The 26,548-nt window shown below is 41.6% G+C and overlaps 1 protein-coding gene across 1 annotated transcript in view; it reads right to left on the reverse strand.

The window, feature by feature from the left end:
- The window catches only part of plcb3 (phospholipase C, beta 3 (phosphatidylinositol-specific)), a 47,752-nt gene extending 21,678 nt beyond the window's left edge, over positions 1-26,074 (reverse strand). The window contains exons 1-2 of the mRNA XM_054601026.1: positions 25,414-26,074; positions 12,174-12,260 (exon numbers count right to left, since the gene is read on the reverse strand). Coding sequence (XP_054457001.1) covers positions 12,174-12,260; positions 25,414-25,512 — 186 coding nt within the window. The 5' untranslated portion in view covers positions 25,513-26,074. The remainder of the gene's footprint in view (positions 1-12,173; positions 12,261-25,413) is intronic.
- Between the last annotated feature and the right edge of the window lie 474 nt (positions 26,075-26,548).

Genomic DNA, 26,548 nt, shown 5'->3' on the forward strand with positions numbered 1-26,548 from the left:
TAGACCTGCATGACTGATGCTGCAACACAAATACCATCTGTATGGATGCACACACACAGAGAAGATAGGACAATAGTCGTACTGCATAAAAGCAAGCAATGATCTAACGGCACCCTTGGCCTGAAGGAAAGCGTGGTCTGGAAGTGAAGACGAATGGGAGGGTTGGACAAGAGGAGGAGAGCGTGGTCGTGAACGGGGCCATAAACACCGTGGGTGCGCTGTAAATATTTGTTTAGCCTTGCACTCATTGCCCAAGCATTCTTACTACATCTATGTCTTTTTCTCCTCATCTTTCTCCCCATCAAGGCTTTGCTGGGGCATTGAGTGCATTTGTAGGACACTATTTACATTATTCCTCTGTCTTAAGATGTTTCATTAATGAAAAAAAACAAATGTTTAGGTCTCCCTTCTTCTTGGCCTCGTTTTATCCATGATACATTTCCTTTCCAAAGATTACAGCAAAGACAAACTCATAAAGTCACTATCCTTAAATCAAGTATGGAAACTCATGTCTTTCTCATTCCTTCTTTTGTAACTTCGGTCTGGCGGTGATGTCAATACCCTGTCAGCTGTCCGCACCTCTGGGATTGGCCGCGAGTGATAAAAGGTCAGAAGAGTTGGACCAATTGGATTAAACTCTGTCTCAAACTTTGTCCCCTGATTGGCCTGTGGTGAATAACTTACTTCCTGGGGGAATAAACCACTTCTGGATCAGTAGGACACACATGCTCAGGCACACACACACACACACACACACACACACACACACACACACACACACACACACACACACACACACACACACACACACACACACACACACACACACACACACACACACACACACACACACACACACACACACACACACACACACACACACACACACACACACACACACACACACACACACCCTCCTCCTCTCCCCACAGGCCGTGGTTTCATTCTGCCATTGCCATGGTGACTCCTTGGAGACTGTGGTAATGAGACTACAACTTTGTCTGCAGCCTGTGTGTGTGTGTGTGTGTGTGTGTGTGTGTGTGTGTGTGTGTGTGTGTGTGTGTGTGTGTGTGTGTGTGTGTGTGTGTGTGTGTGTGTGTGTGTCTTTAACAGTTCACATTTTCTTGCTGGCTAGTAATACAAAACTAATACACACACACACACATACACACACACACACACACACACACGCACGCAGCAATATACAGGCAGGCATATCCTCGACATGCATGTCCCGACTTGTGAAACATCCTGACCTGTTGAGCAAGACAGGGTGTATGTGTGAGTGTGTGTGTGTGTGTGTGTGTGTGTGTGTGTGTGTGTGTGTGTGTGTGTGTGTGTGTGTGTGTGTGTGTGTGTGTGTGTGTGTGTGTGTGTGTAGGTGTGTGCATATGAGTGTGGAGAAGGCGAACAAGTAAGCACACATTAAATGCGTGTGACACAGAAGCGTGAGCAATTCTTCACCAGGAAATCTTCACTTCAAACGAGTACAAATGTGTCAGTGTGTGATCAGAAAAGTGTTTGATGCGAAGTGTAATGTGTGCACTTTTGGCACATAGTTGTGTATCCGAGCACTCAACGTGGTGCGTGTGTGTCCGCGTGAAGGTCGGTCATCTCCGAGAGCACATTCCTAACATATTCCTGCCTTCTGCTCAGTTAGCATGTGTGTATTTGTGTGGTTCCAGTGAGTAATATTTAGCTAGTCAGGGCAGATGGAGCGCTCCATTCATCTCTCCGTGCTGCAAATCCCAAACACAGCTCACTCCATTTATCAGTTCAGACTCGGCTGCAGGCTCATTATTGCTCCAAATGAGTCTCGGTGAGAGTTTTCCAGGAGTCATGTTGTGATAAAGTGCTATAATTTACTTTCATTTTATTTTGGGCAACCCAAGAACTTTCCCCCTCCGCCTGCCTCATGTACTTCTGACTCAGTTTCCGACATCTTTCAGAATACACTTCCTTTCCAATTCCAGAGAATGATGTAAACTTGTTGCACGAAGCTGTTGATTACATAGGCAGGGAGTGTGTATTTCTCCCTTTATTCAGAACAACGCACATGATGCTGTAATGCAGTCTGTCCTGTTGAGTCCAGAAGAAGTTTGTCCTCCCTCTTTGCTGCTAAGGATGCGCTACCAACATTACATAGATTATGATCATACTTTCTGCCATCAACCACAGAAGCACTGAACTACGCTATTGCTGCCAAATGATAATGTATCATATAGCAGTGTTTTTCCCATTAATTGCCAAAACTGTGGTTGACTGTCAAAGTTTAATGTCTAGTGCCACAGTTTGATAATGAACCAAAAACACTTTTCACTTCTCAACTGCTGGCAAGGACTTTAGTTCGGCTCTGAAAGTCAAAGTCGAAGTGGCTCATTGGATTACAATTATTGGTCCGTTAATGTGTTATCGCTTTAATGTTGCAGCTTGTAAACTTGGGACTTATTTTAACTACTTTATATACTTAGCAATTAGGCTTTACACTACTTAATAATACATCATAGTTTATCAGTTGACTTATATTTTGTATTGGGAATCTGAATCTGCAAGTAACCTGACAAGTATCTAATATTGTCGAATAACTGTAGTGAAATTATAAGTACAATATTTCGATCTGATATGTAGTGGTCGAGAAGTTTTTAAGTTACAGGAAGTGGAAATACTCAAGGAAAGTACAATACCTTAAAATTGTACAAAGGTACAGTACTTGAGTAGCCTAAATGTACACTGCTAGAGCAAGAGCACAACATTCTTACAAGAGCACAAAAGTTCTTTATAGATCTAGCCTCCTAATTTTGCTCTTAAAGGGCAACAGATTGATGCATTCATCTTTCAAATTTGCAAAATAAATTCTGCCGGAGCTTGCCCCAGAGAGATTTGAGCAAAGTATTTTTCTTGTCATCTAACTCTGCATGATAACAGAGTTTTCCTAAAATGTTGAACTATTGCTATTAATAAAATCTCTCTTTTTTGTTTTCCACATTATCATTAGGGTAATATTTTGTGCTGTTCTGCAGTTGCGTGCATAGGTGTATTTTTTTCCAACAATTGCCATTAGGTCAGTCTATTTTTAGACACTAAACACAAGTACAGTAAAGGTTAATGTGCTTTGATTAGGCCCTTGTTCACTTACTCCTTTCCTTCCTCCATTTCTTTGATTCGCTCTTAATTTCCCCTCCTCCCTACTGCCCTGCCGGTCTCCTCCATTCATTTTCTTAAGATTAGAAAAATATGAAAGGCCAACTAAACAATCAAGAGAGCGCCACTCCTTTCCTGTGACGCGCCTGCGTGTGTGTTTGAAAGATCACCACAGCTAAATATGCCTCGAATGACCAATCGTGGCCCCTATCAAATGGCACATGATGACGGCATACAGGAAACTGATCCTCCCGAACTCACACAAACATGCACACATTAACGCGCGCAGTGCCAGGACAGCATACGGTACATCTCCACCCTCTGCCGCTTGGCTGTGACCCAACCGGCCAATCAGTGCGGAGGATAGGAGAGGAGAAGTAGCTTCGAGAGAAGAAGACTTTAAAGGACACAGAAACATCGGGAGAAGTAGAACAAACTTCAAACTATTTTATGGCCGCAATGGGAGAGTTGGCAAGGTGTTTAGAGAAAGAGAAGGAGGGGAACACTTAATAGCCCTGTGAAACAGCTCTATAACTCTGTCCACGCCGCCTCGTAAAATTTCCTCTGCGTATATCGATGAGATAACACTCTCCTTTTTCTACCTCTCCTCCACTCTCGCAAATTTCCCCGCTGCGGGACTAATAAAGGATTATCTTATCTTAACTCTCTCTCTCTCTCTCTCTCTCCTGGAGATGGCAAAAATGAGGAGAGTGAAACATTTTAGCCACTTTGGCAAGAGACTGATGTCCTAAGGGATTTGCAATAGGAAAATATTAGAATTTACAGAAAGAAGAAGAAGAAGCACTGAGAAGAAGGAAAGAGAAAAATAACCACTAAAACATGAAAGAGAAGTCCAAATGTACGAGGGAGGAAAAAAAACATCATCATTTATGAACGGAAAAGCAAAAACAAGTCGAATATCAATAAAATGAAAACAAGCACAAGTCATACCAAAAGTCTCAAAGCGCAAATAAATAAAAGGCAGAGCTGGGCCGAAAACACACACTCAACTAAAATAGTTGCAGTAATCATAAATCTGTCACAAAACACCAACACACATAGATCAGTGAGGGCGAACACACGCACACACACACACACACACACACACACACACACACACACACACACACACACACACACACACACACACACACACACACACACACACACACACACACACACACACACACACACACACACACACACACACACACACACACACACACACACACACGGCAGGATGAATGTAGAGTTGTATACGAGTGTGTGTTAGTTTAAAGGAATAGTTAAATTTCTTGAGTTAGATGAGAAGTTGATATCTGTCCACTAAATACGGAGCGAGAACAGGAAAGCGTCTAGAGAGTGCACATGATGTCGTTAATAATCCTTCATTGTTCAGGACAACTATGTCATCTGTGATGTGTGATGGATGTTTTGAAAACGTTTTTTAAGCTAGAAATTATTTGTAAAACTATTAAAAACAATAAGATTGAAGTTGGGATAAACCTGAATTATCTTTACAGTTTAATTTCTAAGCTGTTCCTCCACACTTAGTTTCACTAGCTGAACAGAGAGATTAGCGAAGTACTGCGTAGTGTGCAAACACTCACACAGAAACACACTCATTTTGGAGGAAGCATCTGCTTAGACAATAGATTCGATACCGTGCGGTGTCTCAGTTCTTCATACAGCAACTGTCTACTATGCTGTTTGAGTGTGCGTGTGTGTTTGTGTCACAGGGAGTGAGAGTGACGACTGCTGTGCCATGTGCACTAACAGATAATGTCAACAGAAAATGAAACGCGTGAACGAGCAGAGTAACAAGAAGAAAGGAGAAAGAGGGAGGAAGCTGTCACATTATCTACGGACATACTCAACTTCCCCTACGAATCGCTCACTCAGTGTGTGTGTGTGTGTGTGTGTGTGTGTGTGTGTGTGTGTGTGTGTGTGTGTGTGTGTGTTATGTAAACCCTTGTTCCAAGTTAATTCCTTGTGGATGTTTGACTTGAGCCAGGGACATAATCTCTATTAGATCGCTACTTATACCTGCCAACTATCGTTCTACTTACAATTCAGCTGGCTCATTTAAAACACACACACACACACACACACACACACACACACACACACACACACACACACACACACACACACACACACACACACACACACACACACACACACACACACACACACACACACACACACACACACACACACACACACACACACACACACACACACACGTTGGGAGTACCACAAGAAAAGTTTAAAGAGGTTGGGACTGCATTAAAAGCCTGGCATGTGCTGGACACACAGGTGTACACACATACCAGTGTTACCAGTTGAGTTGGGCATGGTTCTACTGCGTCAGCATAGGGCAGTTAAGCCATGTAAGGTGAAAAACAATTAAAAACAATTAGTCATTGAATAACAAAATGAATCAACCCTTGTATATTTTTAAAGACGTTTGGGGCAGTAATCGAGGAAATATGCTAATAATTAGCTAGTTCTAGCTAAAATATTTGCTTCTTCTCTGCTTTATATTACTACAAATCGAATATAATTGAGTTGGTTAGACAACATATGAAATTTTAAGATGTCAGCTGACATTTCATCCATTGAAGTAATAGTTTGGCATTTGGGAAAACAACCCTTCTCTTTCTTAGATTAGAAGATTGATGCAATGTTGTCTGTACACTAAATATGAAGCTACGGCCGGCAAACGATTAGCTTAGCTTCGCTTATTGGGGAAATTCAATTGGGTTAACAAAGTACTTCTTAAAGACTGTAAACGGGGAAACAACGGTAATGAAATCAGCCTAGGAAAATCATTGTGCCTAGTCCTGCAAATAACCCCCCATAAAACAACAAATTTACATTTTTACACTTTGGTTTAAAGAAACAGATACATACTATTTTAACCCAAACCACATACACCACTTCTTCTCACAATGCACTGATACGGTTCAAATAATTTAAGTAAGTATGTGGTGACAGTATGTGGAGCTGTCCCCTAGGGTTTTTGTTTAAGTCACATCCCAGGTTTGTCTTGTGTGTTTGTGTGTGTGTGTGTGTGTGTGTGTGTGTGTGTGTGTGTGTGTGTGTGTGTGTGTGTGTGTGTGTGTGTGTGTGTGTGTGTGTGTGTGTGTGTCCCACCCCTCAATCTGGTCAAGGTATGTGAAATCAATTCCACACCATTAGGAGGCTAAATTGGGCATCTGTGACAACTCAATTACATCCCTGGGGCCAAATGTCTAAAAGCCCAGGTGCTATTGACATGACCTGTACACCTTAAAGAAGGAGGGAGGGAATGGAGGAAGGATGGGAGGAAGAGGGAATTTAGAGAAAAGAGGGGAAATGTCAAGGAGTGGGGGAAGAGGGGGCAACGAAATTCCCAAGAACCCCCATCTGCCTGTCTGAGTAACTTCCTGCCCACTTTCCCACGCCAAGAGAGGGAGAGAATGAGGGAGATTAGAAGTGTTGTTCCAAGAAATTAAAGAGCAATAACTCTTGTAGTAAGGGACCACGTGAGAAAATGCATTGATGACATGATGAAGAGGAGGAAGAAGAAGGGAGCAGTGGGAGGGATGGGAAGCATTGGGATGGAGAATGAGGAGGGGAGAAAATTGAGACAAAGAGCAAGAGAAGGAGGAGAGCAGAGAGGGAGGAAATGTCATCCTTCAGTTTATATTAGATGAACAACTTTTGCCTTCTCTCTCTGACGGCTAACAGCTGCCCCTGGGACAGAGACACAGAGGGAAGTAAATGGGGGAGGAGGGGGAAGACAAATCAAGGTGGATTAGCGGTGTACAAAACGGGCGAGAGCGGACAGCAAAAGTGATAAAGGACAGCCAAAGTACAACAGAGTGACGGGGGGGGGATTAGCGGTCGTGCCAGGTGCATTTCAACTCATCTCGCTGTGGCAGGTGAGGCCGCGCTCCGCCAGGACGACACTAAATCAAAAACGTTCCTGTTCGTTTATTGGAAGCGTCATCTTAGCCGACAAATCATCTGCGTTGGCAACGGCAGCGTGGAAACATTTTGCAGAAATGTTCTTAAACAACGAAACAGGGTGCCTTGAATGATGTCTCACCTGGTTAGCCATGTTTGGCCGTGCAGTGGAGACGAGGCTTTACATGGTGTTGTTCTTTAAAAGCCACACGAATGATCAAATACAACCGCATTCTTACATCCTGTGTCTGTTCTCTGTAAACAACATATTTGCTTTCCAACGAAGGGGAGTGCGAGATGGATATCTGATTAACAAGAAGATATTCAGTGCAAGGACGTAAAAAATTTGCATTATAATCTGCAATACAGGGCCAGTTGAAGGGCTAGAAAATGAGCCTTCTGAGAGGGTTAGGGGAAGAGTTTTCTCTAAAAAAAGCTAAATATATGGACCTAAATCTTTTATATTTATTGTGTAACCTTTAGAACATCTTTTCTTTTCGGTCTTATCAACTTTGTTGATGTGACATGTTTGGAGACTCTAGATTAAGATCCATCCCAACCTCTTCAGTGAACCCTTTATCCCCTCTCCTCCATCTGTTTTTACTGTCATTTCACCTCCAACAGTCATCTGCAAAAAACTTAAAGCATCAAATGTAGGTTGCGGATGTAAAGGGGAGGTGGAGGAGTTTAGCTGAGAGGACAGAAAAAGGACACACACAGCGGGGTTAGCAAGAGGGTGCAAGCATATGTTGTAACAGATGTGTGGAATTGAGATGTGGATCTTGTTCAACCCTCAGACACTATCATGCACTTTGCATTCAGTATTTGGGAACTGGTTTCCAGACTGGATATCATTGGCCCGTAGCAGTCATTGAAGGGGTGACAACAGTTCCCAAACAAAGGGGATAATAGATTTTTACTGTTTTTAACATGAAAATGAATACAATAAGAGAATGTTAATGAGCATTCAGAATCACTTTATGCAGGGAATTCTGCTGCAACTCCATCAAATGGGTTTCTTTCTTAAGTGTGTTTCCTCTGAATTGCTGATGCATCAATTTATGCCTGCAGAACAGGCACAATAGGCAATATAAATCATCAAGACTGAAGGAACTGAACTCTGTCAACTACAAATGTATTACTCATCCTTTACTGATCACGTTAATAACAATTTTATCACAAAGAGTGGACAGATTTAAAGAGTCAGAAATGGACGGACAAAGAAGACAAAAGGACCATGAGTGATTGAAAGGGAAAGAAAACACCAAAGCCTGCTGCTTGGTGGGGTGTGTCTCCATCGTTTCAATGCCCAGCCGGTGTGCGCAGTCAGCGACAGTTGGTTGTTATCGCTACCGACTCAAGCATTATGGGAAATTATGGGCTCTGAGTACATGCACACGTCAGAGGTCTTGTAGGACGACCCGACCCCCTGAACATTACGCAAAGATGGAGAGGGGGAGATAACAGTAAAGGAAGAAGGAAGGGGGGAGATGGAGAGATGAGAAAGATTATCAGAAAAGGATGGAAAAAGAAAAGATCAGGTACAGCTGACATGCAGAGCAGGAAAATATAGAAGGGTGAACGCTGTTCCAAAGAAAAGGTGTCAAGAGAGAGAGACAGCAACAAATGAAATATTGGAAAAAGAGAGAAATATAGATAGAGTTATTTAAAAGAAAATGTTAAACAAAGTGAGGCCTAAGAAGAAGGTGACACGAAACAGATGGACATAAGTGAACAGAAAGGAAATAGATGGAAGATGGGAAGAGGAGGAACACCTGGAGAAAAGGTGAAAGGACACATAATCAGATGGATATACAAAAGAAGGAAGAAATGGAATGAGATAAACCAGATTTAGAGGAAATTAAAAAAAACACATCTGAAAGAAAAAAGGTGAGAAATGTAAGCCGGAGGTAAAAATGTCCTCTCTGACAAATGAATGATGGACGACAGATGGACAAGAGAAAAGGCCGGAACGGTCTTCTCCAGTGTGCAAGTGGGGGGGAATTTCTGAAATGATATTGAATTGTAATTGTGGAAATTATTTGATTCCAATCCCCTAGACTGGTTTCCTCAATAACTGTAGTTAGATATTGGGTGCGTGTGCTTCTTAGAAGTCTGAAATCCACAGAGGATGAGCTTTTATGCAGTATTGTGCCCGTCCTAAATAAAATGTCAGTGCTGCGTCTTTCTCTTTACCTTGATAAAGAAAGTGCTACTTTCTACCCTCAAAAGTCCTCAAGACATTTTTGGGTTATGGACTTTTCAAAGTCCTCGCATGTCTTTGCTGAGGATCTAAAAATGACTCTAGTGAGTGATCCAGTTCCACGAACTGACCATGATAACTCTGAATTTCACACAGCAGACACAGTACATCTTTATCATCTCCGAATGGGAAGAATCCTGAAGTTACAGCAGGGCATCTCTCGTTGAACACTGCATCGTTTGACATCAAAAGTAAAAAGAAGAGCAGAGAAGCAAAGACTGCACTGGAGATCAAATATTTCGGGTACCTGCTCTATTCAGAGAAATGGGTTCCATCCAGAATGCCCTTGTCATCTGTTTAAATGGGTATGAACTGATCTCATTAATAATAGCTGGATATCCGTGTTGCCGTGTCCTCTTTCTTTTCAGCTCTGGTTCAAAATCTCCAGGGGAGCGACGGCGCTGATTTGAAGTTTCACTCTGAGATAACTGAAATAGGACTTCTGTGAAGCCAAAGTTGAAATCTATATATTCAAGTGTGTTTATTTTCAACTTAGAATAGTGCAAAGAAGCTGCGTTAGACCAGATGGAGGTTTGTGGAGGAGAAGAGGGCACTTTTACCATTTCTACTGTCCAGATTTAATGAGCCAGATTTAAACCTGCATCATTGTAGAAAAGTTATAGAAATGGACGTCTCGGCACTGGCCACACAGTTTGACTGACAAGTGATCTCTGGGAAGTACCGTTCAAAAACAATACAGCAACAACTTTTTGACAATATTTTTTTGTCAAAATGCAAACAAAAAAGAACTACCATTATTAGTCACTGCCTGACTCTGTTTCTACATGTCTAAATTCCCACATTTCCCCTGCCATTGGCCTTGGTGGTCTGAATATTTTGGGCTTATTTCCTATTCTGTGGCCAACAGCGAGCCGCACTCCAGCTTCTGAAGTAAGAATAGCGGCCACAATCCAGCTTAGTCACGCCAACATTAACAAAGATGAAAAGCACTAAGTCAGTAAAGTTAGAAAAGCCAAACACATAAACCAAATGAGGTAATACATGCTTTGCTTTAGCATTTCCAAGGAAGTCAGCTGGACGTTGACTTAGGAATTGTTGTAGTTATAAGATAAAATCGGACACAGCAGTATGTCTGAGATATTTCACCTAGGATTCTGTGATCACGCTCACAGGGGTTTAGGAAAGGCTTATCTGCCTTCTAGTCTCTGCTGTTTTCTGTCCCTCTGCTGTTTTCTGTCCCTCTTTCAATCTCCTGTTCTCTCTTTTTTTTTTTTTTTACACTTGTGATGTGACGTGTAAACAGCCTCTTCTTTTGTTGTGTGTCTTTTCTAAAAGGTTTGCAGACTTCATCGCCAAGGATCCAATGGCTGATGGACCGACTCTTTGCTAAACAGTGTCACAGCTGCACCTCAGGCGACAAATGGCCTATTATCGCAATACCACACGCGCATACACACACACGACGTGCATGTGCAGGCATCAGGATAAAATGAGTATTTAAAGCCTCTGTCTCTATCTGTTATGTGAATACATGGACACATGCCGACACACGTGCACACACGGACAACATGACGTGTGCTCTGGCCCAGATATGTTCACACACACACACACACACACACACACACACACACACACACACACACACACACACACACACACACACACACACACACACACACACACACACACACACACACACACACACACACACACACACACACACACACACAACATGAACATGCAGCCACAACACAATGATAATGTTGGCTTTCAACAGGTCATTCCATACATGCCTTTTTGATACATAGACAGCCAGAAATAAAAAGAGGGACAGTTTGTGTGTGTGTGTGTGTGTGTATGTGAGAGAGAGAGAGAGAGAGAGAGAGAGAGAGAGAGAGAGAGAGAGAGAGAGAGAGAGAGAGAGAGAGAGAGAGCAGGAGGAAAACATAGAGAGCAATTAGGATGGGGGAGGTGGGATGAGATAATCGAGCTGCCTTGAAATTTCATTTGATCCAGGAGGTCTCACAAAATGTTCTGACCAGACCAACATCACACATACACATATAGTAGATGGAAAGATTAATGGAGGGTAAGAACTGTAGATTAAAAGGTAGAGATAGAGAGACCAAAACAAAGAGAGACTGCTGTGTACACGGGAATAAAAGAAAACACCTTTAATACTTCTGCCCTAATCAAAAGCCTGCATACTGCTGACTCACTGCCTATTGCATCTGGCTAATCATGTCAGCTAAATGCCTAAAATCCAATATTACTAAACTAATGGCTTAAACGCAGCCACCAAAGACATGGAGGGGAGGGCGGTTGTTGGGAAGTACAGATAGATGGAAGGAGATGGAGGACTAAAAGGATGGAGACCACAAAGACATCAGCGAGACAGAGGAACTGGGGAAAGAGGGGGCAAACAAGGCCGGGACAAATTGATGGAACCCATATTGGGTGAACTAATGGACTGGATAAAACCGCGATAAGAGACAACAACAGAGGAGGAAGAAACAACGACTTGGAAAGACAGACAAAAAGGATGAATGTGGTTTAGTTCAAGTAAACAAATAATAACAGTTGTAATAGACATAATGGCTCTCCTGTTGGTGCATTAAAAACCCATCGTGGTCTGCTTTAGAGTGGCCCATTTGTATTTGATCTGTTTTTGTGTCCACATTGGCATACTCTGAGGCCAACCTGTGTGTGTGTTGATGTGTATATATGTGTGTGTGTGTGTGTGTGTGTGTGTGTGTGTGTGTGTGTGTGTGTGTGTGTGTGTGTGTGTGTGTGTGTGTGTGTGTGTGTGTGTGTGTGTGTGTGTGTGTGTGTGTGTGTGTGTGTTGTCTCTTACCAGGTTGGACCCTCCAGTCCAGTAGAGAAAGAATCCATCTGGGTCAACTTTCAGGGTTACCAGGGTGGGGGGCCCGCTGTTAGGCTCCTAGACGACAACAGAAATATAGACGAACATAAATTTCCATCAGCAAGTGTATAGGTTTATAGGTTTTGTTTCTAATTTTCATACTTTAAGCCATCAATTATATTTGCTATGATAACATCGTCCTTTCCAAAGCCATTGTTAAGCACACCTGAAATGTCACTATAATCCTCATCTCATTGTACAACTGCAAAACAGAACCAGGAAGGTGCTCTGTAAATTGTGAAGGATGTTTACGAGTGTTAGTTTGAGAAAAAAAAAAAATGTTGCTTTCATTTTCTCTTTCAAATAGATTTGGCTAAAACCTGTCAAGATAAAGAAAAATAGACTATTTTTGTTCTTTTGTTAAATGGAGAAAAACTAACAAATGAGTGCAAATTCTACAGTACAGTTTAATATAGTGCTAGGTGGGTTGCATTTGAACTAGATCAAAACAATCACATGACAGTTTGAGTTGGTTAAAAAAATGTATACAAATGATATGGCCATGGTTTTGAAAATGAGACCCAGGTTGTATGAAACCATAACTTTGTTTCATAGCTTAATCTCTCAGCCAGTGACTGTGAAAACTACAGATTGGACTCCTAAATGAGTCGAGGTCTTGTTTCTGCTTGGTCACCTTGAATAGCATTACATTTAAAATTGAATGTAGTCTTCTTGTTGTGTGCAGCAGGCTCCTTAAGAGGCCATAAAAAGGCACAGGCGTGTAATCCGTTTCATATCCAAAGAAACAACTTCTGGGGTAAAAGACAATAGCTTTACAGAAATCCCACAGCAATATATAAAAGGACAGAGTGACAAGAAATAAGCTGTTTATGGCAGCAGTGGCTCTACCTGCCGTCAAATGGTGCCTTGATATTATGGGATTGTAGACAGACGGGGATAATATGCGTTTCTGTTTTGATGCTGGAAGCCACAGTTTGGCCAGCATGAAATTTCATTCATGTGCAGCATAATGATGGCTCATGACGGAGCTTGCATCAACATGTCATTAGCATCGTCATTATGGGGTCATATGCAAGATCCTATGACACACACAAACACACACACATACATACACACACATCTACTGGCTCTGTAATTACAGTGGTAAGCGGTCATACTCCTGTCCAGCAGAGAACCATAGCGTCCAGACATCCTGGGAAACAACGATGATGGTCCAGATTGTTTGTTATTACAGTGATGGATGACTCATGTACACATGTCATCATGAGCATCATTTCTCAACATCCTCATCATCAACATCAGATGGGAAGACAGAGAAACTTCTGCCAGGCAACATTTTCCCACCAACATACTATCAAAGGAATATGCAACACACAAACAAGTAACCACTGACCACATACAAATGGTGCTTCTTAATGTGGAGTAGAACGAGTACATGAAAGACAAAGCTGATACATAAATAATCATAGTTTCATGTTTAACACATAAATGTGCAGATGTTGATCATTTGAATAATCATTTAAGACTGAATGATTTCAAATTCTGCATAACAAACACTTCATCTATTAGAATTGATACAGATCAATTTCTCAATGAAGTGGGATACTAAACTAATAACTGCAAAAAATTACCCGATGCTCCGTTATCACTTTAAAAGACTCCATAAAAGGACTGTTGTATTCATGTACATGCACAATAATCATGCTTGATTTAAATGGAGAGATAAATATTGGTAGGTTGGAAAACAGGTAGAAAAACAAACTCTTAACTGCATCCCTCAATCCAAAAATACATTTTGGAGAGACAATGCAAATTATTTTTATATAATGTTATAAGCAGACTTCTTTACCTTCATTCAGAGCCTGGCTAGCTGTTTACCCATCTTTAGTCTTGCATTATCCAACCATGCTTCTAACCCATCTCTACACATCTCTACACAAGAAAGTGAATAAACTTTGAACTATTTCTAAAGAAGTCTCCTCACTTTTAACTTGTGTTGTATTCCCAGGAAATGCATATTTTGAGTGCATTTCAAGCTGAACGTACCTTGAGTTTAGGCTCCAAAGTGGGCTTTCAGAGAAAGAGATACCAGGAGTGGTTATTGTTTAGATTTGGATAAGGAGAGAAAGAATATACAGGAAGAAAGAGAAAGATGGGATGAAGGTGGTTAGGAAATGGATAGGAAGGAAAGGTCGAAGGTTGAAAATGAGAAAGAAACCAAAAAGTTCAGGAGTAGAAAGAAGAGAGCACAAGATCAAAGTCAAACCACATCATGGAACCTTAATAAGCAACAAGGAATTCAGTGGTTTTAAAGTGCACATCCAACTTAGCTGATTAACTTGCAATGAAGCCTGAGCTTGAATATCTGCAGCCATAACGGCTAATGTTTGTTCATCTTTTGTTTGCAAGGTTTGATTATCTGAGTCAACAGAAAATGATTACAATACAAACTGGAAAGTTTGGAAGGCCCAGATGTTCCAACGAAAGTGCTGAGAACAAAGCAACTTCCATCCTCATTAGCAGAGACTACTTTGCATTGTATCAAATGCATAAAATGCAAATCATTTGCAAATAAGAATGCCTGCCTTGGGCAATAAAGGCAAATGATACCGTAGTTAAATATTCCAGGAAATCTTTGTAGGTGTGAAGGGTTAATTCTAAGCTAGCTGGTTATAAACATGAAAATCTAGTTATGAACATTATATTCCATGTCTACCCATAAGATCCCCTAAATCCTACACACTGGACTTTTAAGTATATGGTTTTCATACACACACACAAACTGTAGCATAGCTGCTATGTACTATTGTAGACTCAAAAGCTGTAAGAATAGAAAATCCATCAAGGTCATGAGGTCATGTTCAGCAAAAATAAACAGGAGACAGAAATATAACTTCCATACATTAAAGCTGTATTAACTGTGTGATAATAATAACTTTGATTTAAATCTCACTCTGACCCATTCACACCACACGTTTGGGTATGGGTAAGAACCCGGTCACTCCCAGGAGCACCTGGATAAAGCAAAAATGAATATGTTCTGTACTAAGTTGGTCACACCACAGAAACATTTTTTATCAACCAACCTGATGAATTTTAATGACACGTAAAAAATAAATTCGGCAAGTGCATAAAATATGGTTTTAAAATCGTGAAAAAACAAGCAATCTCCTCTGCTCCATGATGGCGTGTCTCCTGAAGGCTCTGAACCAGGCCCAATCGTCAGTGAGTTTGATTACATATAACAGTATATAACAGTATATACAACATGTTGGCCATCTCACTGCTGCACAATAGTTTTGCAAAATGTAAACAATCATGCTCTATGGGCCGAGTATTTGAATGGGAAATCTTTTATTAATTGTGACTTTCCGAATATTATCGGGCTGAATGGATCAAGTCATTTTGCAGGGGTAGTGACGCTTAAAACAATGTATCCACTGTTTAACAGCTGCAACAGTAGCAACAGAGTAGGCTATGGCAGAGCATATGATGTAAGCACAGGTTTAACTGGAACAAGTATGCGGCACTCTCTCATGCACATCCTGAATTACAGGTACACAGAGAGGGCCTGAGGGTCAGTAAAAACTTAATATACGGTCTACATGACCAATCTGACCGACCAGAACATGTCCTGGTTTGCCAGATGGCCAGTACACCACTCCTAGCTAGCAAACTGTAGAAAGTAAGTGTTGTATCTGGCGATTTAGCAGCAGAAACACTGATGCTGTGTTATCTAGTTATTGCATATGGCTCTGGTGCGTCATCCAGCCTTGATCTCATCCCCGCCCAAAAAAACACAACACAAAAAAAACTTTCAATAAAAAATGTCAGCGATTATTTTGTAATTAACATGTATATTGTGTTTCAAAATTAATCTCAGATTTTACTCCAGCCAGACTTTAAACTGTAGATTCAAACCACAATATGTAGGCCTCACATGACTGTTGAATCTAACATAATAGATTCAACAGTCATGATCTATTATATTTGACTTTTTTATTTGATTGATAATAGACACATTCATAGATAAAGTAATAGAAGTCATCACATATAGCTAGTGCTATAGTGCGATGGTATTACTTTGATAGTTCAACAGCTGTAGTGATGCTGCTGCAGTCTTAACAGAACCCTGTCTTCACCCTATAATATCAACAGCAGGGGACATTCCTCTGGGCAGAAAGCTTTTAGACAAATCAGAGCAGTACTGGTTAGTACACGTACGTAGTACAATGTATTGAGGTACGTTTTATATACAAAGTGCTACAGTTACCCACCCCCTGTATGAGTGAGGCCGATAAGCTGTCTCTCTCTCTCTTTAACTGTATTTATTGGTAAAAACAATAAATGGTGTATCTAAACCGTTTCACAACAGGCTCACTTTATGTAACTACTTCTCTTCTTTGCAGTATAGATGGGGAATTCCACTGGGACCAGATACACATACACATTTCCCCAGAGGAATGTGATCTATAGGCTCATGTGACCACTAATATAACATCATCTCCCGTATAGTCTTCAAGCCACACAGACAGGGGGCTGAACACACACACTCACACACATATTTGCATGTAGTGCCCGCTGAGTTTTACATACATGGCCGTTGCTTTCTAGCGCTGCTCTTCACCATGACGCACACATCTGTTATCTTTCTTTCTTGTATCTTTCCATAATACATTTTTCAATCTTTCCATGTTTATTTATTTATGAGCGAGACACCTAACCCCAAAAATTGCTCCCCGGGCGCTTCATTGCAGCCCGCTGCTCCTCCGGGATGGGTCAAATGCAGAGAACCGAATTTCCCCATTGTGGGACTAATAAAGGCTTAATTATTCTTAGTATTATTATTATTATTATTATTATTATTATTATTATTATTATTATTATTATTATTCACTAATCTACTCACTTAAATTCTTTTGTTTGGTTATTTTCTTTTATCAATTAGTCATTTAAATCCAGTTCAAGCTTCAAAAACTGAGTTTAAATTCAATTCATCATTATAAATTGATTATGTTTGGGGTTTAGACTGTTGGTTGGACAATCTGAAAACATTATCAACATTGTAATGGCCATTTTTTCACTATTTACCAGCATCTTACAGATCAAATGATTAATCAACAGGCTAATGATAATGAATATAGTCATTTATTTGCCTTTACCAACCTTTTCTTGTTAAGTGTCACTGTCACTGCTCTGTAAAAAGAATGTTTTACAAGACAAAAGGTCACAATAGTTTCCAGCTGATATTAAGGGAAATGGTTAGAAACCTAACCAGTAAATCATTACTGCATGCCCTCCCCACAGACAACTTGTGCACCATAAACATACACGCTATGGTGCATTTTTGGTGTTAGAGCGGGTTGTACGAATATAATTGGACCTCACCCCAATCCCTAATTAACTGCCATATGTGGAGACCTACTGAAGTCTGGCCTCGCTTCCTTCCCTCCTTTCCTTTCATGTCTTTCTCTCCATGTCAATCATAGCTTCAATTCACTCTCCCTCCAACACTTTGATTGCTGTTTTTCCTCCTTACCCGATTGAAGACCCTGTCTCTTTCTCCAGACCCCCTCCAGATGCCCTGACCCTCCGAAAAACACCTTCATTACCTGGCTTGCAATGTCAAACACACACACAAAGTGTGACGGACCACCCTCTGAGGCCGAGGTCTTACATGGACTGACACCAGCTAATGAGTCCCTCTTGAAAACCCACAATCCATAAGGGCATGCACATGTAGAAAGACACACGTGGCCTCTGCCTCTCACCCTAGATACTGCCTTCGCAACAAATGAACGAGTGTGTGTTGTCTAACGCGAGTCAGGAGAAAGCCATTAGTGAGGGAAACTGATAAAACAGGGCTGCTCCAGGCGCACCTTTGGTCTGCAATAATGTGTGCATGTTCAGCGACAGCTCGCGGGAGTGGTGTGAGAAAGAGGGCCAGTGTGCACTTAATGCGAGTGTGTTTGAGCTGCTGCTTTGGCAACATGGTAAAAGTTGATGACAGTGGGTAACCTTTGGACTCTAGAGAGAAAGAGAGAGAGAGAGAGAAGAGGAATGAGTGGGGCCAGAGAGGGACAATCAGCTATAGAATATAAAACAGAAAGAAGGTCAGTACAGTTAATATTTAGCTAAGTGGTAAATGGCATGTGCTAGATGTGTTTATCAGAACAGCATTGCATACTGTAGGTGTAAACAGAACCGGTATGCGAGGGCTCTCTGGGACTCATTTCTCCTCAGGGGTCATTTAACCTTCATCCAATTCAACACCCACTCAGGAAATGAACCACTAACCCTGCCAGGTATTCTAACTACTGAACAATACCCCTGTGTATACAGGTTGCTTTAACTGAAACAAAAAGGAATGATTTCTGTTTCAGATTAGGAATATATAATTCTCCTGCACTGACTTCCTTGTCTCAGCAACTGTTGGTTTAGTATGGCTACAGGGATATGAGGATAAGGACAGACATGTTCAGACAGCCTCTCCTGGAAGTCTTCAGTGTCGCACTCTTGTAATAAGTAAATGAAGTGAGGGAAAAAGATGTGTAAAAGCTTTGAAAATTCTAAAACATTTTAGAATCCTTAACAAAAGAGAGAAGCTTGGAGATTGAAGATTGTCACAAAGCTGAAAATAAAGGTAGTTTTCTCATGAAAAGCTGTGGACAACCACAAAAAGCAGGTCAGTGAGTGTTGCCATACAAGACCTCTGCCAACTCTACTGAAACACTTTTTAACATGGATTTTATATATAACCAAATATTATGGGCCGTAATGAGTGAGAGGAGCCCTAAAACTAGAAGTACAAATACCAGACAGAGAGGGGAAACAAAACTAAAAGACAGGAAGCAGACAGAGACTGGCAGCAGGAGGTAGAGAAAGTGATAGAAAGATGGCAACAGAAAGAATGGGGAAGAGATCACATATAAGAAATGTGCAAGATACAACAAGGTTACATGTGAATCCAATGGAAGTGAGTAGGAGTAGAGATGGAGCAGTCCAGATGTCAGTCCCACACTTCACATGTGGCTGTGGTTGACCTTCCACCTCTCTCCAACCTCTATCCATCCATCCCTCGTTTCTCACCACTCTGTCAGGATGTCAGCCGTGTTTCTCGGCATGGCGTCAGACCTTCGCACAAGCCTGCGTTTCCTCCTCCTCCTCCTCCTCCTCCCCCTGCTCCTCTTACTCCCGCTGTCATCTCCTAAACATTTACCCATTCCCTGATCGATAATGACAATTTGTGGCTTGTTGCTTCTACGCGTCTATCTAGCGCTAAACCGAGGCTTCCACTTTCTGATACAGGCACACAGGAACAGTTGGCAAAAAAAAAGCAGGGCCCATTATGTTTTCCCAACACGGTCACGATGACACAGCACCTCTGATTACAAAAGATATCTGCTTCCAAAGATAGAAACATTTTCATTTTGGTATATTGGCTGCCACATCTCAGGTATTAAATGTGTTCCAAATAGTTACGAAACCATCTCGCCTTTCAACACATCGTATTTCCAATGTAATGCACGTTGTTTCGGCAACATGAACAGTGTAGGCAGTTATTAAATTGTATCATTTTAGGAGAGCAATAATCGTTCAAGGCTGGTGACAGTGGATATTGTCATCAGTGCTGTGGCGTCTTAAAAACATTTCATGGTGTGATATAAAGTCACTTTTTTACCAAGAACTGCTCAAAGCCAAGCAGGAACAAAAAACAAGATGAAAGAAGGAGCTGCTGGGCAAGTCCCGACATGCAGAGGAAGAAAGTGTACTGGAAGAAATTTCAAACTATCAAAAAAAACTTCTGTCATTCAATCACAGCACCTGAGATACCCAAGTCAACTGAAAAAAACTACTAGGAAAAAATGCATGTGCTTTAGAATAAAAAAATTCCAGCAAACGGCTTTCTTGCTCAGAATTAGATGAGAAGACTGTTATTACATTGTTAGCTTAACAGCATGAAGACCAGCAAAAGGGACACACAGCTGGACTTTTTCCGTTTGTAATGCGGGAAGAACAAATGAGATGTTACACAATAATATGTGAGCTTTTGTCATCAAATGTCCATACATATGCTAGAAATCTTCCCCTTTTTTCCAATTCTTTATGCAAAGCTAACTGGCTGCTGCTTCATATTTACCGTACAGACTTGAGATTAGTATTTATATTCCAATCTCGACTCTTATCAAGAAAGCAGATACCTAATTTTCCATAAAAGTCAAACTGTTTTTTTAAGAACCTGCTTTAACATGTTCAGTATAGCTTGATAATCCATCATGATGTACTGACAATCATCCAAACCACATTCCAAGGTAGTTGAAAATAGATATTTGGCTGATTCCAACAAATCTATCATATGAACAATATAAATATTCATGCATGGATCACTCAAAATGCAGCATGTTAGTACTTATAATATCTTCAAATTAGATAGGGGTGGTGAAAACAGGAGATCCCAAAATGCCTCGTCAAGATATTTAAATGGTCCAGTGTCTGCAGTCAGTTTGGTTTGGCAACAAAAAGCTGATAAACAGTGAGGACAACAGTGGCATTAAAGTGTCTTTAGTGTCCTCAACTGTTGCCAAGATTATAGTTTGGAACTCCTCAAAGTGAACTGCTATGCGGTCTGTAAGCTCTGACTTTATAACCCCAACAAAATTGCAAGAAACAACCTCAAAATGCTACATTTTATGGTGCATCATGCTTCACTCAAGCTACAGACATTTGCAAGCTGGAGCCAAAACCGTCACATTCCCCAAAACTGTCCATAAATGAACAACTAGTGATTCCATGTGACTTTGTTTATGAGCCCTGATCTGCTTGTAATTGTGCAATGTGAACATAAACATATCAAACCCAAGAAATAGCACTTCCCCCCATATGGTTCTGAGCAAAGAAAACATGTAGGAGTGTTTGTACCCCGAGATGAATTCCTCTTTTGGTTTTAATATAAAAAGTGTTCATACAGTGCGTGATTTGAAAGTAGTGGCACAGTGGAAGAGTATTTTAATACCAGGTGCAAATATAATCCAGATGAATGTAACAGTCTGCAAAGGAGGTAAAAGTTAATATAAGTTGTGCAGGTGATTTAGCATTTCTATTTTTGTGCACTCCATGGCACACTGAAGGAGAGCCGAGCTGCTCTGTAGACAATCTGTCTGTCTCTGAGTGTTTAATTGGTTGTTTGGGAGGAATTTTAACTGAATTCCAGTTGGGATTCATCTCAATTGAATTGTGGCCGGGCTTCAGAGGGAGGAGCAGCAGCAGCAACAGGCGGAGGGAGGGGGGGAGGGAGAGAGGGAAAATGGTTTGGCTCTGGAGTCTTACAACAAGCTCCGACAGGAAGTCATTCAACGGGAAAACACACACCCAGAGAAAAACAACCACACACGGACACACACATATGAGCACACGTGTGTGTATACAAGCCAAAACACAAAAGAGAGACGGTCAATTTGGAGTGCATTCCTCCTCCTCCTCCTCCTCCTCCTCACCCCTGCATGAGTCAGAGTGTGTGTGTGTGTGTGTGTGTGTGTGTGTGTGTGTGTGTGTGTGTGTGTGTGTGTGTGTGTGTGTGTGTGTGTGTGTGTCATTTGATGGGCCTGAAGTAGACTGCAGCAGCATCTCTGTGACAGATGAGTATTAGGTTGAAAAGTAAGGAGGAAAAAGAGACGCTAAAGGATTAAGGGATATGAGGAGAAGAGGGAGTGGAGGAAAAACATGGTGAGGAGGAAGGGGGTGAAAAGAGAGAGACGGGGTCAAAAGTGGGGTTTTCATGTAAACAAACTGCACTGCCTTCGGGCACTTTCTATGTGTGTGTGTGTGTGTGTGTGTGTGTGTGTGTGTGTGTGTGTGTGTGTGTGTGTGTGTGTGTGTGTGTGTGTGTGTGTGTGTGTGCTAATTCTTTTCTCACTTTGCCAAATCCTTAAAGGACTAGGCCGTGTTTTTTGGGAAAGTAGCCCATTGGTCAAGTCCCCTGTTAAAACACAGACAGACACTAAAATAATCCATGTGTAGATTTTTATTTCTGAGCAACTCGTCTCAAAGCTTTTGCTAGATTACCGTTGGATTCCATGTATGTCCTGGTAATCAATAAATCTTAAATATAAACCTAAATAAATTCCAAGCAACCTCCCTGTGGTTCAGCAGCACGGTACATTTTCTTTGTTTCCTATCCAACAGAGTCAAACCGAGTCATGCTTTATTTGATATGGATTAACTTCCCAAGTCCCAAGAGTCTGTTCTCAATTTGTAAAAGAAAAGTGCATGTACCCTGGCTTTGGAATAATATAAGAGAACACTGCCTTCATACCAGGCATTCAAATGCCACATTAAGAAAAGGTTGCAAAAGAAATTCAACCTATTTTCTTTTTGTAAATCTGTGTAAACTTCTGTTTTGGCCAGATCTATCTCTTGTGTATCTCCAGAGACTTCCTGGTTGAGAAAGAGTTAAACACAATTCAAATGAAGTGAACATTTAAGTGTACAGCAGCAAAACTCTCTTATTTTCTCGTGTTTGAGACATCGATATGCTTAAGTGTTATGATGGAGCCCAGGAGCAAATGATCATCTGCGCTAAAGTTCTAAATTATTCAGCTATAAAAGTCATTCGTTTTCATTATGACACAAGTCAGTAATTAAGGTGATCCTTAGGAAGACAGTCTTGCCTTGCTTTATTGGAAGAAAACAGGAAAATATTCTGTTTCTTCAATGCCTTTCTGACAAGTTGGGGATAAGAAGGGGGATTCTTTTGTGACAATGTAATTAGAAGATGTGAAGCCTGTCTCACATAGCAGGGTTGGCTGGCTGACTGCACCTAACAATTATCATTCATCACTGATTAATCCATCAATTAATTTAGTCCATACAACCTAAGAGAATAGGGAAAAATGCAATGCAAACTATTTCCCAAAGCTCAATGTGTCATCGTTGAGTTGCTTGTTCAACACAAAGATATTCGATTAGAAATGATAGCAAACAGAGAAACGCAGCAAATCCTCACATATGCAAAGCTGGAACCGGAGAACATTTATAATTTTACCTCAATGAAAACCTTAAATGATTTATTAATTATAAGAAAACGTACAGCTAAGAAGAAGCCTGAGTCCAAATGACTCCATACTACAGCTTACTTATTTGAATAGTGTAATTTATTGAGTCTCAACACAATATTGAGAGACATTTGGATCTGATTACGGTAAAAGGGAGGAAACATGAATTACTTGTCTTAACACATTATTGATTTGGCAGGATATCTGCAAGACAGCCTTGTGGGGCAGAAATATGAACACTTACTAATTGAAAGTATCTGTAGCATCTCAACCATGGACTCGCTTTATTATATTGATGTTTAACAACGGAGCATCTTTGACAAATACAAAAGCATTCCTGCATTTATTCCTCCTCCACATCCCTCCTCTCCCAGATGTGCTCTCGCGTGTGCTCGCTCTCTCTCTCTCTCTCTCTCTCTCTCTTACTTAATTTATCCTCCATAATTCACATGTTGATTTTAATAGGCAATAGCAAATAGAGGGTTTGAAATAGATACAAGGAGAAAGCGTTCACATGTTTTTGAGTGTTCACACACTTTATCGCCAGCATAACCATTTGGGAACCATGGGAATTCCCTTTAAGACGGAGAGACAGAGAGAGTCAGTGTGTGTGTGTGAGAGAGGGAGAGAAAAAGGAAGGGAAATCAAAAGGACATGGTGCACACTGTTTGCGTGACAAGACCCTTCTTCCGAGGCCAGACACACACACACACACACACACACACACACACACATCACGTCACCATTGCAATGTGAAGCTCTGTTGCTGATAAGTGTTGGTCATTTATTGTTTGCGTGTGCAAGTAACACCAAACCTGACCTCATATAATCAAAGTACACCTATGCTGAAAGCCGCAGTGGAACTATGGACTTTTCCCTGGAATATTTCGATCACACACACACACACACACACACACACACACACACACACACACACACACACACACACACACACACACACACACACACACACACACACACACACACACACACACTTGTTGGAAGACACAGGCCTACAGTCAGCAACTCAGTTAATCATTGATGGCTGCTTAGACACACGGACTCACACACCTACTTTCTCTATAGAGAAGATTGCAGAATGGCCCTGCACTCTGCCTCAGAAAACCCCAACGCACACACACGAACACACACACACACACACACACACACACACACACACACACACCACACACCACACACACACACACACACACACACACACACACACACACACACCTTATAGTCACTGACATAGGCAGGCACATGCCAGGGTTGCCAGACACACCGCTACAGAAATACACGGAAGGAAAAATAGGAAAGGGGAAATAATTAAATCCTTTGTGTTGACATGATTTATATTGTCACCCAAACCGAAACAACAATAAAGATGTTTAGAAACTTTTAAGAAAAGTAAAAAAAAGTGATCATTCAGAGTGTGTCTTTCAGCTCAAGGTGCACTACAAAGCTCCCAAATCTCTCAAACAGAGGCAGCTTCTACAGGATTCCCTCTCAGACAGGTGTTTCTCCACTAACCCTCTGGAGAAGAAAATAGGGAAAGTACAGGAAGAGAAAGAAACAGGAGGGTGAAAGAAGGCGTCTGAACTGAACCTGAGCCTGAAGAAAACCGGCTTGACAAGAATTCAACACAACACACACACACACACACACACACACACACACACACACACACACACACACACACACACACACACACACACACACACACACACATTCAAGCACTGCTGACTGCTGGTAACTACAGGGGAGTTTTTCTAATAGAGTATCTGATTAACACACTCGCAGACATAGTGGTCTTCTGTGTCCAGGCTGTGCACACACCTGCACACATTGTCAGTATCTGTATCTTTCACACACACACACACACACACACACACACACACACACACACACACACCACACACACACAAACACCAGAGTCTCGTGTGTCACTTCACAACAGTGGGCCTACTGTCAAATACAGGCTGTCATGTCTCATGCTGTCTGTCTCTTGTCTTCTAGTCAAAGCTGATCACATCAGGAGCTCTTTTTTTGTTGTTGTTGTTGTTGTTGTCAAGACACAAAGATCCGTTTCACTTTGAGGCTTTAACATTGACACGTGTGTTCAAGAGCTGCAAGATCCAAACATTTTTGGTTCTCACCTCGTCCCATTTGATGAACTTGCCCCCCTTCTTCAGCGCTTCGTGGACGGACACGGGTTTGAGCTGCAGAGCGTGGACTCCCGGCTTGGCCCCAGCCATGGCGAGGGACTCCCTGCCCGGGTGCCAACGCCTAAACCCCGGCTACGGCGAGCCGGACTCCTCGGAAGGAACAACAAAAAAAAAAAAAAAAAAACGCGCTCTTCCTTCCTCCACTTCCACCCCGGAGCTTCTTCTTCTTCTCCTTCTTCTTCTTCTTCTTATTATTATTATTTTCCGAGGAAGAGAGTGAATAACAAGTAGGAGAGGGGAGGGAAACTTTTTTTTCTGACACTGACCTTAAAAGTTAGTAAACGTCACCGAGAGTTTGAAGAACATGAGGAGTAAAAAAAATCCAGAGAGAGAAAGACAGGACTAGACTGCTGCAGCGCGCACCGCCGCTGTCTTGTCCGCGTCCACGCAACGCGGTGGCGCGCCTCTAACTCCCCTTTTTTTTTTTTTTTTTTTTTTTATTATGAGCTTTGATTCATATATTTGTTTATTTACGCCGAATCCTTTAATCGCGCACTTGAGCCGGCGGAGAGATCCTTTCCTTCCTTCCTCCCATCTGGTCGACCCCTCTCCTCTCCTCTCGCCCCCTCGCTCTCACAAACTTTCCCTGCTTCCTCTCTCTCTCTCTCTCTCTCCCTCCTCTCTCTCTCTCTCTCTCTCCTGTCCTCCGAGGCGTTTCTTCTTCCTCAAAAAAAAGAGAAGATTCCGAGAGGAGAGAGAGTGAGAGACAAGGGCAGCGTCAGATAGCGCTGAGTGAACGAGGAGTGAGAGAGCAGGAGGGAAGTTAGAGATTGTGTAAAAAGGGGAGTGTTTTAATTCACTTCTCTCTGTCTGTCTGTCTGTCTGTCTGTCTGTCTGTCTGTCTGTCTCTGTCTGTCTGTCTGTCTGTCTCTCTGTCTGTCTGTCTGTCTCTGTCTGTCTGTCTGTCTGTCTGTCTGTCTGTCTGTCTGTCTGTCTGTCTGTCTGTCTGTCTGTCTGTCTGTCTGTCTATCTGTCTGCATGTGTCCTTAAATATACAGTATGCAAATATTATCATGAACATGATCGCATCTGTGTTTTCTTTATGAGATCATATTTATTTTCCCAA

This window comes from Anoplopoma fimbria, chromosome 7, assembly GCF_027596085.1.
Source record: "Anoplopoma fimbria isolate UVic2021 breed Golden Eagle Sablefish chromosome 7, Afim_UVic_2022, whole genome shotgun sequence".
Taxonomy (NCBI): Eukaryota; Metazoa; Chordata; class Actinopteri; order Perciformes; family Anoplopomatidae; genus Anoplopoma; species Anoplopoma fimbria.